This window comes from Balaenoptera ricei, chromosome 2 (assembly GCF_028023285.1).
Source record: "Balaenoptera ricei isolate mBalRic1 chromosome 2, mBalRic1.hap2, whole genome shotgun sequence".
NCBI classification, from domain to species: domain Eukaryota; kingdom Metazoa; phylum Chordata; class Mammalia; order Artiodactyla; family Balaenopteridae; genus Balaenoptera; species Balaenoptera ricei.
This window is the reverse complement of record NC_082640.1, coordinates 78353842-78371044: the sequence shown is the minus strand read 5'-3', so window position 1 is coordinate 78371044 and position 17203 is coordinate 78353842. Positions and strand designations below refer to the sequence as shown.

Sequence of the window (17203 nt, the reverse complement as noted above, 5' to 3'; positions counted from 1 at the left end):
TCTCCGAATAGCTAAGGCTAGAGGATGCCAATTCTTGGACGGACACAATTCTTGCTTTACAACATAGGACTAGGTAGCTTCAAGGTGATTCAAACTCAGGACCCCTTATCATTGACCTATCTTTAGCACTATCAGAAAGTATGCATTCCTTATTAATATTTTACCATTCTTTGTCGGACTAGGTAGAGATTTCACCTCCTAGGAGATGAGGTTGAGTTTGAGTACTTGGTTTTCCTCTTCAGGCTGTGTGAGTAGTTTATGATGTTACAAACACACCGCTGACTGACTCCTTGCTAATTGTGTGTGACTACTGATGCCAGTGAATCTCTGCCCCTCTTTCCACCTGCTTGTTGTATGACCACCAATGCCAAGCAGCCCCTCCAAGGGCCCTCAAGTCCTGGCGACGACCTGACTTAAAGTTCCTTTTGTTATTCTTTACTACTCAACACAGAAATCTTATAAACAAACATGTAATTAACACTCTATAAAAGAAACTACATCATCTTATATATTAATACTTCCTAGTTTTAAAAGTTGATGACAAATTGTAACATATTGTCATCTTTCTTCGCTATTAAAACTATCTTTGTCTACACTTTATATTAACTTTCCTTTTGAGTGACATCATGAACACAAGGCATTTCTCAGACTCACCTTGCTCCCACAATAATTTTTTCCTTCTCCTCCAAGTTTTGATGCTCAGATTATCATAGCTCAGCTGCGAAGAGTTCTGCATTACCTTCCTCACCCGTGTAGCAGGGTTCCCGATGCTTGTGGAGTCATTCTTGCTGTATGGCAACAACAGGCGTTTCAGATTGTCCTCGTTTTTGTCCTGTCCCAAGATACGATATTGGCTTGTCTCCGAGGAGCCCTGGGTTGTTTTAGTGGAGAGCTGTACGGCAGGCTATCTGGGCATGAGCGTTGCTAGTAGGCTAAAGTGCTGTGCCTACTGTTAGGCCCATTTTATTTGTTTTGTTAATTTATTTTTTATTGAAGTATACGTGAATTACAATTTTGTGTTAATTACTGCTGTACAGCAAAGTGACTCAGTTATACATATACATTCTTTTTCATATTCTTTTCCATTATGGTTTATCACAGAATATTGAATATAGTTTCCTGTGCTATGCAGTACAACCTTGTTGTTTAAGGCCCATTTTAGTACTGACGGAACTGGGGAAAATGTTTCTTTTTATGATTATGAGGTCGCAATGACATTTTCCAAATTTATCTAACTGTTTTGTTTTACAATACAGGGTTCTGTTGGCCACTAAGAATTTCTATTATGTTGACCTATTCTAACACCAGGACTTTTTATACCTTGACATTCCATCCCCTGCCTTAAACCATAATGATGCCAGTGGTGGTGTTTCAGGTATCTTTGAAAAGTTTTGGTGGACAGAGCTGGTAACCTCCTATATCCCACCCTATTAATAAAGTAGCTACCCTCTGTTAAGGGCCTAACTGCACACTCTGGAGCTAGACTGCCTGAGTTCCAATGTCGTCTCTGTCGCTTACTAGTTATGTGGTCTGGAGCAAGTTACTTAACTGCTCTGTGCCTTAGTTTGCTAAGGGAGTCCTCTCCACAGAGTTGTTTTGACTAAATTAGTTAACACTAAGTGAATAGAAAAGTACATGGCTCACAGTAAATGCCATGTCTTTACTGTTTCTTCAATGGCTAGGTCCCAGGAACTCCTTTTATTGTTAATGATATATATTTCCTCTTTGTCCTTCTCATCCTCCTTTTCCTCCTCCTCCTTCTTTTAAATAGAGAATGTAGATGATTTTGGTCCTTGAATTCATCATGTGTACTTACCAATGCTAAAACTCATTCTATTTTGCTACTCCCACCCCCATCAGATCCCTAGAAGTTTGCGCTAGCCTGGCCCCATCAGACTACGTTTTCATCAATGGATTCAAAAATCTGTCTGATGTGAAAATATGCCCATTCTATTTTTTTTTCCAAATAACTTTTTATTCACTCATCTCTTGAAGAACTATCCCATCCCCTATTTCCAATATAGAAAATTTTATTAAAATAAAATTATGAGTGTCTATCTTCATAAGGTTGATCAGCTTTCTAAATCTGAACAGATTCCATTTCATTTTTCTCTGCTGAAAATCCTCAACTTACAGCTCAACTCAGAAGTCAGAGGAAAGGAGACAAATGTCTTGGTTTTGTCCATCCTGCATTTAACGTGTGTTGTGTGGCACATAAACCTCTCAATGTGTCTGCTGTGCATTCCTGGGTCAATTATGAATTTTCCTGTGCAACGCTAGGGCGGCAGCACCAGGCACCATGTACGAGTTTTATTGGACAAGCATTCTTGTTTGGTGCATGTGTTACAGCTCCGGCTGCTCCCTCCCCTGGGCTTGAGGGAGCTGGGGGAGGAGGTGGCTGCCATTCATTTGTGACATAATTTCCCCAAAATGCCAAGAGGTGCCATTACCAGGTCCTTCTTTTTGGGAAGGCGCACAGCCTCCCAAGCCCCTGGGTGGTCTGTATTTCACAGCTCAACACAAGGTGGTGGTATTTGAAAGGAAAACCCTGGAATCTGATTCTCGGTCCTGGAAGCAATCTCTTCTGGGCCAGGCGGCCAGCTGAGGCTGCTCTTTAGTCATAGTCGGCAAGACTCCGAGTGGAGTGTCCTTGCTTTCCTGTATCAACACCTGTCCTTTTATTAAGTATTTCTGTCGTCCCTCTCTAATTTCCTCCTACTGCCCATATTCAGGCTCTCATCATCTTTTTTTCTGTCTTGTCAACCTTGTATTAATTCATGTAAATAAAGCTGCATCTTTTTAAAGCGTACGGTGACAGATGTTAACTAGACATACTGTGGTGATCATTTTGCAGTGTGTACAAATACCAAGTCGTTATGTTGTACAGCTGAAACTAATATAATGTTATATGTCAATTAAACCTAAATTTTCAAAAAAGTATATAATTTAATGAATTTTGACAGTTGTATATACCTGTGAAACCACCACTGCAGTCAAGATATAGAACATTTCCATTATTCCCCAAAGACCTCTCTGTTTCCCTTTTGCAGTCCATCTCTCCATTCACCCCCAGGCAACCAGGGATCTTTTTTGGACTTGTTTGCATTTTGTATAAATGGAATCATATATTTGTGTGTTCTTTTGTGTCTAGCTAGCTTCTTTCACTCAGCATAAGGATTTGAGATATATCCATGTTATATGCATTCTTTTGTGGCAGAATATTTTTTATTGTATTAAGATTCCATAGTTTATTTCTCCATTCTCCTGCTGATATACATTTGGGTTATTTCCAGTTTGGGGCTACTGTGAATAAAGCTGCTGTGAACATTACAAGTCATTATGTGGACATATGGTTTATTCCTGTTGGGTAAATTCCTAGTAATGGAATGGCTGGGATGTATGGTAGATATAGGTTTAACTTTTTAAGAAACTGTCAGTTTATCAAAGGAGTCGTATATTTTACCTTCCCACCAGCAGTTGGAATGTTCCAGTTTCTCCACATCCTCATCCTCACTTAGTACTGTCAGTCTTTGTAATGTAGCCATTCTAGAGGGTGTGTGGTGGTATCTCACTGTGGTTTTTATTTGCATTTCCATGGTCACTAGCGATGCTAAGCATGTTTTAAATGCTTATTGGCCATTTGTATATATTCTTTTTTGAAGTGTCTGTTCAAATCTTTGGCCCATTATTTTACTGAGTTTTTACTTTTCTTATTTATTGAGTTGCTAAGAGTTCTTTATGTATTCTGGATACCAGTTCTTTGTCAGATATATGTACTGTGAATATTTTCTCCCATTTCATGACCTGCTTTTTCATTTTCTTAATGATATCTTTTGGAGAAATTTTTGGTTTTGGTTTTTATTTTTGATAAAGTTCAATTTATCAGTTTTTTTCTATATGGTTTCTGCTTTGTGTCCTAAGAAATCTTTGGTCACAGAGATTTTCTCCTATGATTTCCTCTAAAAATTGTATAATTTTTGCTTTTCAATTTAGATCTAAGATCCATTTGGAGTTAATTTTTGTGTTTTGTGTGAAGTAAGGATTGATATTCTTTTTTTCACCATAGCTATCCAACTGTTTCCTTTTAATGTGGCCTTAATTTCTGATATTGATCATTTGTCCCCTTTCCCCCTTCTTTGATCAGTCTAGCTAGAGTGTTAATCAATTTTGTTGTTTTAAAAAAAATTAAAATAGCTTTTGGCTTTGTTGATATTCTCTATTATCTGTTTTCTGTTTTATTGAGTTTTGCTCTGATATTTATATTCCCTGCCTTCTAATTATTTTGGTATTACTTTGCTCTTCTTTTTCTACCTTCTTGAGGTAGACCTTAGGTCATTGATTTTAGACCTTTCTTTTTAAATATAAGCCTTTAAAGCTCTAACTGTCCCTCTGAGTTCTGCTTCAGCTGCAACCTGCAAGTTTTGATATGCTGTATTCAGCATATCAAAATATTTTCTAATTTCCTTTGAGATTCTTCTTTGACTTATGGATTATTTAGAAGTGTGTTGTTTAACTTCCAAATATTTGAGGTGTTCTTAGGTATCTCATTGTTTTTGATTTCTAATTTGTCATGGTCCTAGAACATACTTTGTATGGTTTTCATTCTGTTAAATTTATTGAGACTTGTTTTATGGCTCAGCATATGGTTTCTCTTGGTTGAATATTGTAAAGAAAAAAAAGTCCTCTGCTCTTTTTGTGTTCTATAAATACCAATAAGATTTAGGTCGTTGATAATATTGTTTAAATTATTTATGATTTTACTGTTTTTGTATAATTGTTCTCTCTATTGCTGAGAGAGGGGTGTTAAAATCCCTTGCTATGGCTTTAAACTGTCTCTTTCTTTAATTTTGTTATTTTTTTACTTCATATATTCTGAAGCTTTGTTATTAGGTACATAATTTTTGACTGTTGTGTTTTGGAGATGAATTGATCTCTTTATTATGAAATGTTGGGTCACTACCTTTGTTCATACTCTTTGTCTTGAAGTCTATTTCATCTGGTATTAATATTACCCTTTCTGCCCTCTTATGTTTACTGTTTATATGGTATATCTTTTTCCATCCACTTATTTTTAACTGATCTGTGTCTCTCTATTTAAGGTAAATATTCAATACATCTCCTATAGACAATATATAGTTAGGTCTTGGTTTTTTTATACATTCTGATATTCTGTCTTATATTGAAGTATACTGTTCATTGACATTTAATTATTATTGATATGGCTGGATTTATTTAGGTCTGCCATTTTATTATTATTTTATTACTTTTTATTTTATTTCATTTTATTATTTTATTTTTGGCCGCGTTGGGTCTTTGTTGCTGCGCGCGGGGAGCTACTCTTCGTTGCGGTGCACGGGCTTCTCATTGCGATGGCTTCTCTTGTTGTGGAGCACGGGCTCTAGGCGCACGAGCTTCAGTAGTTGTGGCTTGCAGGCTCTAGAGCACAGGCTCAGTAGTTGTGGCACACGGGCTTAGTTGCTCTGTGGCATGTGGGATCTTCCCGGACCAGGGCTCGAACCCGTGTCCCCTGCATTGGCAGGCGGATTCTTAACCACTGTGCCACAAGGGAAGTCCCTATTATTTGTTTTCTATTTAGTCCCTCTGGTTTGTTTTGTCTGTCTTGTTCCCCTCTCTTGCATTCTTTTGGATTATTCCAGTATTTTTTAGAATTCCATTTTAATTTATCTATTGGCATTTGCTGTGTCTTTAATATTTTAGTGGTTGCTCTAGGTATTACAATATACTTCATTAAGTGTTCACAGTCCACTTAGAGGTAATATTGTACCATTTCATGAAAAATGTAGAAGTCTTGGAATGATAAGGTCCATCTACCCCTACCCCTGCTGTTAGAGTTATCTCATGTATTGTATCTTATACATACTATAAACCCACAGTACATTGTTATAGTTTTTAACAGTCATAGGTATTTTAGAGAAATTAAGAGAAAATAATCATCTTTTATGTTTACTCATATAGTATTTATTTCTGACGTTCTTTACTCATTTCTGAAAACCTGAGTTTCTTTCTAGTATCATCTCTCTTCAGCCTGAAGAACTTTTATTTATTAGCATTTTGTATAGAGCAGGCCAGCTGGGGACAAATTCACTTAGTTTTTCTTATTTGAAAGTAAGGCCTCTAGTTCACCTTCATTACTGAAATATATAGAGTTCTAGGTTGACAGTTTCTTTCTTTTAGTACTCACTCCCTTCTGGCTTTCGTAGTTTTTGATGAGCAACTTTTGGTAACTCAAATTATCATTCCCCTATATGTAACAGGATGGCTTTCAAGGTTTTTCTTTGTGTTTTTCAGTAGTTTGACTCTGATTTGCCAAGGTATGCTTCTCTTTGAATTTATTGTCTGGGTTTGCTGATTCTTGAATTTGTATACTTATGTCTTTCACCAAATATGGGAAAATTTCAGCCATTATTTCTTTTCTCCTCCCGCCCCCCCAAGAATCTGGAGATGTAAGTGCTTTTCTTTCTTTCTTTTTTTCCTAGCCATTATTTCTTTGAATATTTTTTCTCAAGTTTCTCCCTCCTTTCCTTCTGTGATTCCAGCATCTCTATGTTAGGCTTTTAGAAATTGTCCCACAGTTCCATGAAGTTCCATTTATTATTTTCAACATTTTCTTTAGCTTATTTTGATTGATTTCTATTAATTTGTCTCTGTGTCCTCAAGTTTACTACTGACTCCTTCCTTTGTCATATCCATTCTTAAGTCAATCTAGTGATTTTTAAATTTCAGGCATTGTATTTTTCTGTTCTAAAGTTACCATTTGTTTTCTATTTATATTTTCTATTTCTTTCTGTTTTTTTTTTTTTTTTTTTTTTTTTTTTTTTACTCCTTCATCAGTGATGTAAAGGAAAATAGGCTTGTAATTGTTTTAAAAGGTAAAGAATCTGGTTAGACTCAATTGCACCCTGCCATAATGTAGTGGGTGATGGCTTAGATCTCAGTTCAGTTCTTTAAGCCTTGGCTGCAGACTTCTTTTACTTTGCCCGACACATACGTGGTTTAGGGGTCTGCCAGAGACTTGAACTGAGTTTATATACAGAATTCAGAATTTCAGTCTTCTCTGACCCTTCCTTTTTGGCTTCCCCCTTACTCTTGGTAACCCTGGTTATTCTTCTATCCCGTAGACTCCTACTGGTTTTCTTCTACCAGAAAGATGATTTTTCTATTGAATTTTTACTGTGTCTGTGCTGACAGCACCATGACTGTACTGCTCTTGGGCAAAGCTGCAAACAAAAACAAATGAATCACAGAGAAGCCATTCAGTGCTTGTCATTTGCTCCAAGTTTTACCTCCCCTCTAAAACTTGCCTATCCTTGTTGAGTCTTTAAAGACCTCAGCAGTTATCTTTTGTCCCAGGTTGATAGCTGTTCTTTGAAGGAGGATCTATTCGTTAAGCGCTTACTCCTATATACTAGCAGTGCAGCTCTCACTCTACCTGGAAAATTGCAATGACCTCCTTGATTGATCTTCCTTGCCTATAGTTTTATTTCCTTCCAATATAATTTCCACTTGGAGCCCAAGTGTTTGAAATAAAATCTTGACCTTGGTCTTATAGGATTGGGTGTAGAGTCTTGGTAATGGCATACACAGTCCTTTATAACTAACTCCTGCCCTCCTGTATACTGCAGTCAGGTGCCTGTTCTCAATCTGGTATGTTTCCATAATTCTGGATTACTTATCCCTTTTGTTTCCCTTACTCTCTTCCCCTTGCATAATTCCAGGAAATCTTCACAGACAATTCAGTCCTTTTCCCCATTTTGAGTTAGGCATCCCCTCTGAATCACCCCATAATACTCTCTAGGTCCCTCTGGCATGGGACTTGTGACTTTGTTCTGTGATTTTCTGCTTAGGTGTCTGTACCTGCAAAAGACTGAGCTCCTCAAAGGTTGCAAATCATGACCTATTTCTTTAACTGCCAACATCCTCCCCCTACCTGATTTTATATACTACCTGATACATACTCAGGGTATTTTTGGGTTTTTTTTACACTGATAGTATTACATTTTTAAGAGTATAAGTTTTTGTATCAGTGCTTCAGTGGATGGCTGATGCGTACACATAAGAGTTCCTCTGGAAGAGAACAAAGGAATTGGGGCTACCAGTCCACTATTCACTGTGTACCAGTTGGGGCATGCCTGCTAACCTTGTCTTTTATGCCCCTTAACTATAGGAACTCAGCCCAGCATTTTAAGAAATCCTCATGATTAAAGTCTACATTAAGAAAGGATAAAACAGTAGGATTGCTGAAGCTTGTTAATGGGCAGGCCTCTTCTCCCTTTCTCTTTCCATATGAATGGAAGAGTTCAAATATTTTCGGTGAAGCTGTGTGTGTGTGTGTGTGTGTGTGTGTGTGTGTGTGTGTGTAAATGGTGATGAACCCCTGGCAGTTAGCCAGCACCATTCTCCCATACTGAGCACCAGGTGATAGATGCAGAGCCCATAGATCTGTCATGGCTTGTCAGCTGCTAGGGAACCTGGAATGCATTCTCTTCCTTTATGCTGTTTCCCATTTATCGGAAGGGATTCCTAGAGCTTTACATCCTGTAGAACATGAATTTGTACCAGAGCTGCTGCTTTGCACCTTGGTATCAGACATTCAGAGCAGGAGCTCTTTCAAAACAAATGAGCTTCTGTTTCCAAAGAACTTTTCAACTTTCATGTGTTGTCTAGTGTCTCAGAATACAGTGCCTTAGCTGCAGCTCCAACTTAAAAAGACAAATGCTTAATTTGTTTCTAGTTATGCAAATAAAATGCTCATTTTAAAAGCATATATACATTTATTCAATAAATATTTATCTTGTGTCTCCTACATACCACGCATGCTCTGATAATACAGCCAGAAAGATAGTTAACGGTCACTGCCTCATGAAAATTTAGTCTAGTATTACAGAAAATATATAGAATGACTTCTTAAAAAAAAATCCAAAAATCTCTGAATTTTTTTAAATGTGTGTTTTTGGCCTTTGGATTTTAAGCACCAGCACTTCATCTATTTTTCTTTAATTTAATTAATTAATTAATTTTTGGTTGCCTTGGGTCTTTGTTGCTGCATGAGGGCTTTTCTCTAGTTGCGGCGAGCAGGGGCTACTCTCTGTTGTGGTGTGCGGGCTTCTCATTGCGGTGGCTTCTCTTGTTGTGGAGCATGGGCTCTAGGCGTGTGGGCTTCAGTAGTTGTGGCATGTGGGCTCTAGAGCACAGGCTCAGTAGTTGTGGTGCATGGGCTTAGTTACTCCGTGGCATGTGGGACCTTCCCAGACCAGGGCTCGAACCCATGTCGTCTGCATTGGCAGGCAGATTCTTAACCACTGTGCCACGAGGGAAGTCCAACACTTCATCTATTTTCATTTCAAAACCCTCAACACTCTTGCTCCCTTGTCCTTCATTTCCCCACGGGGCAAATTTCCAATTCTAATCATCAACCTATGTAATGTTTGGCTCTGGCCTAAAAAGAAACTATTTAGAATGCTAATTTTAATCCCAAGGAACTTGTTCTACTTTATATGTTTGAGATTCTGAATTTTCCACACCTATGAAATACTAGTTATTAAGTTACACAGGTATTTCCCACTACATTAATAGACTTACTCATTTTATAGTTTAATGAGGGAGTATTAAAACATGAGCTGTACCTTATTTATAATTGCAAAAAAAGTGATAAATATCTAAATGCCATCAATAAGAAACTAGTTAAATAATGTAGATCCATACAATGGAATGCTATGAACCCATTAAAATAATTTGTTGACATAAAAAGAAAACTAATAAACATGGAAAGAGTCACAACAAATTGTTGAGTGGGGAAAAGCAGCAAATAATGGTATAGAGTAGGATATTTTGTTTGTTTCCATTTAGGTAAAATTGGATACATATGTTATGTCTATGCACTCTATCTGTAAGGATTCAATCAATGTATTTCTTCAATTCCTACTGTGTAAGAGGCACTTAATAAATACACTGTGATAGATGTCTGTGTCTAGGGGGAAATCTGGATAATACATATAAATTGCATCATACGTATTTGTGGGGGAACGTAATTGCTTTACTAAAAGTACTTTTTTCCTCATCTCTAGAATAATGAACTACAAAGCAGGTTGGACTATTTAATAGAAACCCAGCGCAAGACTGAAGTGGAAACCAGAGAGGTTGGAGTGGGCTGTGATCTTCTACCCAGGTATTTAAGAATTTCCTGGTTTTCCAACTCAAATTCCCTTTTGACTTAAGAAAATACTTTCCTGGGCTGTTATTCCCAGAATTGCATTCTTTCTCTCGAAAGTACTTCTGCAAAGAGAAGTTGTGGCTGCTGAGGGGTCTGACTGGCTTCTGCGGAGTGGGGAGATTGTGCAGGGCACACGGGGTGGAGAAGGAGAGACCTGGGGAAGCCACCTCAGAGAGAGATGGGCCCTATCAGTGAATGCATGCATTTGGTCCTTCATTTATTCATTCATTTGTTCATTCAACAAATATCTGTTGAGTACCTTCCCTGTGCCAGACAGTGATGATAGAGAGAGGAATGAGATTGGGTTCCTGCCCCAGAGTGCAGTCTGCAAGGGAAGTCAGACATGCAGGCAGACGTTTTCAATGGTGTGCTTTAGTAACAAAGGAGGGAGACTCTAAACCTTGAACAAAATCTGTCTGTTCCCCAGTACTGTAACAGAGTGTCGTCAAGCATTGGACCAGATTCAGAAATACATGATCCGCTTCAGTCATGAGCAGATAAACAGTAACTATAACCTGGTTTGTTCAGTTGCATTTCTGAGCTAGAGGACTGAGCCATGTGTTATTAAGCTGCTCACAAGCCCAGTACCTGGCTCTCTCCATAGTCAGATCAGCGAGACCCAGTAACCAACCCACTGTCTCTAGGTGCTCAAAACTGTGCTTGGCCCAAAGAGGACAGAAAACAAGTTTATAACAAGGACACTGATGGTACATAGCTTGTGACTGAGGTAACCAAAGTCACAAAGTGCCTCATACACTGTGCGTAGGAAGGTGTATTTTTATGTGACTAGGGGCATTTGTGTGTGTCATGTTAGACATTAGTAGGTCAGAAAAATGTAGGCTCCAGGCCTTGAATGGTTACATGGGTGGGAAACAGGGATGAGCTGATCGCCAGAATGGGCTGTAGAAGACCTGGTTCTCATCCTTGAGGTTAGTAGTTGCAGGATGTGTTCAGGCTGGCCTCTCTTTGCTGAGGCCTCGGTTTCCCAATCTGTTAAGTCAGTTGACTAGGTGACTTCTCAGCTCTAACCAGCTCTAACATTGAGGAACAATGTCTCATCTCCTTCCCTATTTTATTCATTACTGATGTCTTTTTTGTTCATTAAAATGAGCCACTTGCGATTCTCAAAGTATTTACCAAAAGCAGGATTAAGCTTTTTTTTTTTGACATTATTCTCATTTATGTTGCTTGCTTTTTGGTAAAAACAAGGCAATTTTATCATTCTGATGTCATTAACAGAAAATGTTTATTTAAAAAAAGAAGGAAAAGAATGTGTAAATAGACTCCAGGTCTCATCAATGCAGGGGACAAAGTACTTGATAAAAATAGGACCCAAAAGAATGATTGATCATGTCCAGGCGCAACTTTAAAAATATAAATAGTTTGGCTATTTTCCTCCTTTTTTATTCTTCAAGAACGAAGTGGTTTAGTTCCCTCTAATTGCCCACATAATAAATCTTATTTGGTTAAGACTCGTACAAAACTATGCCTGAAACCAATAAATTGTTTGTTTTCTAATTCCCACATTTTGGCTTAAAGCAAGGTTTTCAATTTGTATGCCGAGGGATAGCCTGAAGCAAACTTTTATGGCTAAGTTATGAAACCACAAAGTGGCTTTCATAATGGAAGTGCTGACAGACCCTTAACTTATGGCCACGCTGAACTTGGAAGCCACTTTAGTATCTAAAAGCAGCTTTTCCATAAATGTAACATTTGGTTTCCCCCAGGATCCATCTTAGCACTTTAACTACCTGGGTCAATCAGCAGAGGAAATGAAAACTACGTATCCACATTTCCGAAAAGGCAGAGTAATATTTCATTTGTTTCCTCACGAATATTTATGAAGTGCCTACTATGTGACAGACGCCGTGCACGTCTGGGTGGCGAGGAGCACAGCATCTTGAGAGGTGATTCAGGGCAGTGGTTTTCCACCTGTGCTTTTTGGAACTGCGTGCTGTGTGCTAGGGCGCCGGGAGGGGCCTCCAGGGGTGAGGGGGTGAGCAAGGAGCTGGCCTGTGGGGACCGTCCCCCCTCAAAAAAAAACAACCTGACAAACTTAGCTTTTAGTGTGTTTTTTATGTTAGATTCCAAGTAAGATTTTGCTTGAATAAAAGAGCTCTGTGGTCAAAATCAAACTGGAACCCCCAATCTAGTTTAATCTCCCTGTTTTATAGACACCAAAATCGAGGCCCAGAGAGATAAAGGGATTCCCTAGAAGCCACACAGCCAGGATTTGAACCATACCTTTGCAGTCCTGGTATGGTACATCTGTAGTTTTAAAATACGCAATAGAGCTGCTAAATTGTGTCAGGTCTGTTCCAATACAATTCCTGGTTCTCACTTGGACGTCAAACTTGCATCTAACTAATAAAAAGATTCCATGGTGTTTTCCAGAATATTTTAAAAACAGTCTCCAGAAAAGTAATGAATTAAGCCTCAGTTATGCAGATGCGTTTTGTTCTTACTCCCTGTTCTCCTGCAGAGAACTTGGCAGCGCAGTCCAGTTGGGAAGGCTCAGGCTGTGGGTTCCCTGCCCAGGCAGCTGCTGGGCAAGTTACTCAGTCTCTCTTAAACCTCTGTGATTTCATCCTTAAAATGGGAATGAAGATGACAATATCAAATTTTATAGGGTTGTGAAGAGGATTAAATGAAAACATGTATATAAAGCATTTAGCAAGGTAATTGGACCAAAGTTAGGAACTTAATAAATAATAGCTAGTATCCCTATTATCCAAATCAAAACTCTGATTTTACATGTAAGACACTGGATCAAGTATTTTTTAAAAATTTTATTGGAGTATAGTTGATTTACAATGTTGTGTTAATTTCAGGTGTACAGCAAAGTGATTCAGTTATATATATATATATACATATATATTCATTCTTTTTCAGATTCTCTTCTCATACAGGTTATCACAGAATATTGAGTAGAGTACCCTGGGCTATACAGTAGGTCCTTGTTGGTTATCTGTCTTACATATAGTAGTGTGTGTATGTTAATCCCAAGCTCCTGATTTATCCCTTCTGCCCACATTTCCCTTTTGGTAACCATAAGTTTTCAATATCTGTAGGTCTGTTTCTGTTTTGAAAATAAGTTCATCTGTATCATTTTTAAAAATTAGATTCCACATGAGTGATATCATATATTTGTCTTTGTCTTACTTCACTTAGTATGAAAATCTCTAGGTCCATCCATGTTGCTGCAAATGGCATAGTTTCATTCTTTTTTATGGCTGAGTAATATTCCATTGTATATAGGTACCACACCTTCTTTATCCATTCCTCTGTTGCTGGACATTTAGGTTGCTTCCATGTCTTAGCTGTTGTAAATAGTGCTGCAATGAACATTGGGGTGCATGTATCTTTTTGAATTATGGTTTTCTCCAGATATATATGCCCAGGAGTGGGATTGCTGGGTCATATGGTAGTCCTATTTTTAGTTTTTTAAGGAACGTCCATACTGTTTTCCATAGTGGTTGTACCAATTTACATTCCCACCAACACAATGTAGGAGGATTTCCTTTCCTCCACACACTCTTCAGCATTTATTGTTTGTACACTTGGATGATGGCCATTCTGACTGGTGTAAAATATGTCATTGTAATTTTGATTTGCATTTCTCTGACAATTAGTGATCGCATGAGTGATCTTTTCATGTGCTTTTTGGCCATCTGTATGTCTTCTTTGGAGAAATGTCTATTTAGGTGTTCTGCTCGTTTTTTGATTGGGTTGTTTTTTTTTTGACATAGAGTTGCATGAGCCGTTTGTATATTTTGGAGATTAATCCCTTGTCGGTTGCTTTGTTTGCAAATATTTTCTCCCATTCTGTGGGTTGTCTTTTCATTTTGTTCATGGTTTCCTTTGCTGTGCAGAAGCTTTTAAGTTTAATTTTGTCTCATTTGTTTATTTTTTAAAATTTTCATTACTCTAGGAGGTAGATCCAAAAAGATATTGCTGTGATTTATGATTTATGTCAAAGAGTGTTCTGCCTGTGTTTTCCTCTAAGAGTTTTATAGTGTCCAGCCTTACATTTAGGTCTTTGATCCATTTTGGGTTTATTTTTGTGTATGGTGTTAGAGAATGTTCTAATTTCATTCTTTTACATGTAGCTGTCCAGTTTTCCCAGCACCACTTACTGAAGAGAGTGTCTTTTACTCCACTATATATTCTTGCTTCCTTTTCATAGGTTAGTTGACCATAGGTGTGTGAGTTTATTTCCAGGCTTTCCATCCTGTTCCAGACACTGTATCAAATATAAGTAAATTTGAGTGTGCTACAACATTTCATTAACTTATTTATTTTGGCGGCTGTTAAGTGATTTTATTAAATGGATTGATAGCTTAATCAAGTGGATAGTGCTTTAGTATGTATCGAGCTCTTCAATTAAACTATTAGTGGTCTGGAACCCTCTGGACACTGTGTAAAACTCTGGAAGCCCCAGTGATTGATGAGGTCTCTGTCAGCTGTGACATCAGAGGTGTCCCAGTGTGTTGCAGGCACTGGGCACAAAGCCCAGTACTGCTGTAAAGCAGTATGGCACCTACGACCCATTTCTCCATATACCTGCAAGTCTTACATGCTATGCTACTGCTAATAGCATTTGACTTACAATTAGAGCTGCTCTATTTTTATGTGCTCCTGAAAAAATTTGAAATCAGCCTGTTCATATAGAGCCATTAAGCCCCTTGTATTACCTTGTCCCCACCCCTGACCACTTCCCCTGTCCCTGCCAGCACTGTGCACTCCTGTGGACAAGAACCCTAGGCTCCCATCCCCTACTCTAGCATTTTCCTGATGCTCAATAAACATTTCACTGGCAGACTGAATGAAAGTTCCACACCAAGTGAGAAAGGACTTGAAAGAGGCAATTCTTGCTTACGTTTTGCTTCTTAGTGTTTATTCTCTCTCCTCACTAGAATGTAAGCTCCATGAGGGCAGGGATTTACATCCATGTCACTAACTGCAGTCTTCCTGGGCCTGACTTAGAGCAGGGCCTCACACCAGGCAGGCCCTCAATCAATATTTGTTGAATGGAGCCATCTCTCTGTAGCATTTGATGGTTCTTCCTAAGCAGCAGAATATCTGCTTCCTGTGGGACTCTCCTCTCCTGGTTCTTTCCCTACTTCCCTGGCCTGTCCTCCATCTTCTTGGATGGCTCCTCTTTCTGCTCCCAGATCCCCACCATGGGTGCTCCTAAGGGTTCTATCTTGGCAACACTCGTTCCTGCAAAGATGGCATCCAGTCTCACGGAGTTACCTCTTTCTTCCCTGTGGCTGTGCTGTCAGGTAGTTCAGACCTCTCTCTTGCATACAAGTCCTCATTCCCGGCCGTCTGCTGGGCCCCACTTGATCTTCATACCCACCCTATCCATAGCTGAATACATCGTTTTTTCCCATCAAAGTCGGATCCTCTAGTTGTGGTTAAGAGCGGTGGCTTGGAAATTAGACCTGGGTCTGGGTCCTGGATCTGCCTCTTGCTATATCTATAGCTTTGGACAAATCTCTAACCCCTTTGAATCTATTTCCTTACCAAGAATGGGAAGATAGATAGATTTTGATAGTAATTCCTCCTGAAACTTGCTGAGATGATTAAGATACAGGCATAAAGTGCCCAGTGTAGTGACCACGTTTGCATATTTCTGTTGATGCCGCCACCACTGCTCCTGTTGCCTAAGCTCAGTATTCTGCAGTCACCTTTGAGCTGTGAATTGCTTTGTCCTGGAATCACTCACTCGTACGGGGCTGGCTTTTTCCTTCATGACTTGCTTCACACCTCTCCACTCCCACTGCACCAGCCTCCTGGAGACCAGTGTTCTAAGCTGCTCAGTCCCATCCCTGCCTCCAGTTTCTTCTCAAATTCTCCCCCTCCTTCATCTCATCTTTGTGTTGCACAGATTTCTGGAAAGCAAGGAGAGAGGGAAGAGGTGCGAAGGCACTCACCATGATTTCAGGGGCTTTTAAACACCTATTTAAAAGAGAAACTCAAGAGTTTGATTTGAAAAGTTCGATATATATTAAAGCCATTGAGAGCAATTTTAGGTCAGCTAGCCTTCATTCAAAGAGAAAAGTGGAAAACAAAATATTGAACACCAATAAAAAAAGAGACTTCTTTCTCTTGCCCCTTAGTGAAACTCAGTTCCCAGTGAACTCATAAATTATGTCTTACTAAATAGGTACAATTTAATGAAAAATATTCCTTGTTGTCATAAGTGCCCTGTGCATAGTAAGTGCTTTAAAATGCCTATGTTTTCATATTTCTGTTGTAGAAACCAAAACACAAAGTAGCTTTTTGTCAAAGCTTTATTTGCTGCCTCTGCTATTGTTTCCCCCAAGGGAACTGCCCCTTTATGGATTAATAAAAGGTTAACAATAGCCTTAATGTGTTAAAAGAAAATGGCTGAATTTTCATTCTAGGGTTGAAATTATTTGTGTTCTTGAAAACCTGTTGTTTCCTAGTGATCAACTAAATAAAATATCTCACTTCTTTTTGAAAGAGTGGGATATATGAGAGCCTGTTTTTGAAACCAGAGGGTTCACCTTTATAAATATTTCTGAATTTTATGGGCTTTTAGGATATTGTCACGAGACTATTTCTGTTCTGTGGAATTTTCACAGGAGTTGGCACAAATTGCCATCTGGCTCCTGCCCCTGGCACTCCACTAAATTGCCTGGTCAGGTCACTGGGGACCCCTGAATTGCCAGATCTTGCGGGTTCCTCTCTGTGCCAGGTGAAGGTGACATTCTGACCACTCACTCCTCGAAATCCGTCGTCCTCTGCTTCCCTGTGTCATCCATCTATGTAGTGATAGTTCTGTGCCTGGCCTGAGTGAGCTGCTGAGGTCATGAAGATAAGCAAGATATGGTTTTCATGCTTCATGAAATTATAACTAGCAGAGGATGTATATAGACCAGTGGGTGCAATGAGATGCTTCCACACAAGCCTCTGTGACAGTCATTTTCAAGGGGAGGAGAG

The 17203-nt window shown here is 38.9% G+C and overlaps 1 protein-coding gene and 1 long non-coding RNA gene across 13 annotated transcripts in view; one reads left to right on the top strand and one right to left on the bottom strand.

Moving 5' to 3' along the window:
• The window catches only part of LOC132359353 (uncharacterized), a 75324-nt gene that overhangs the window by 22735 nt on the left and 35386 nt on the right, over nucleotides 1-17203 (bottom strand). The window lies entirely within an intron of this gene.
• Nucleotides 1-17203, top strand: part of MYZAP (myocardial zonula adherens protein) — a 135961-nt gene that overhangs the window by 107734 nt on the left and 11024 nt on the right. For 9 of the 11 annotated variants that reach the window (XM_059913192.1, XM_059913191.1, XM_059913186.1 and 6 more), the window contains one exon: nucleotides 10086-10186. In XM_059913192.1, coding sequence (XP_059769175.1) covers nucleotides 10086-10186 — 101 coding nt within the window. Of the gene's footprint in view, nucleotides 1-10085; nucleotides 10187-11958; nucleotides 12139-17203 lie in introns of those variants that run through there. The other 2 variants (XR_009500816.1, XR_009500818.1) reach the window with 2 other exon arrangements.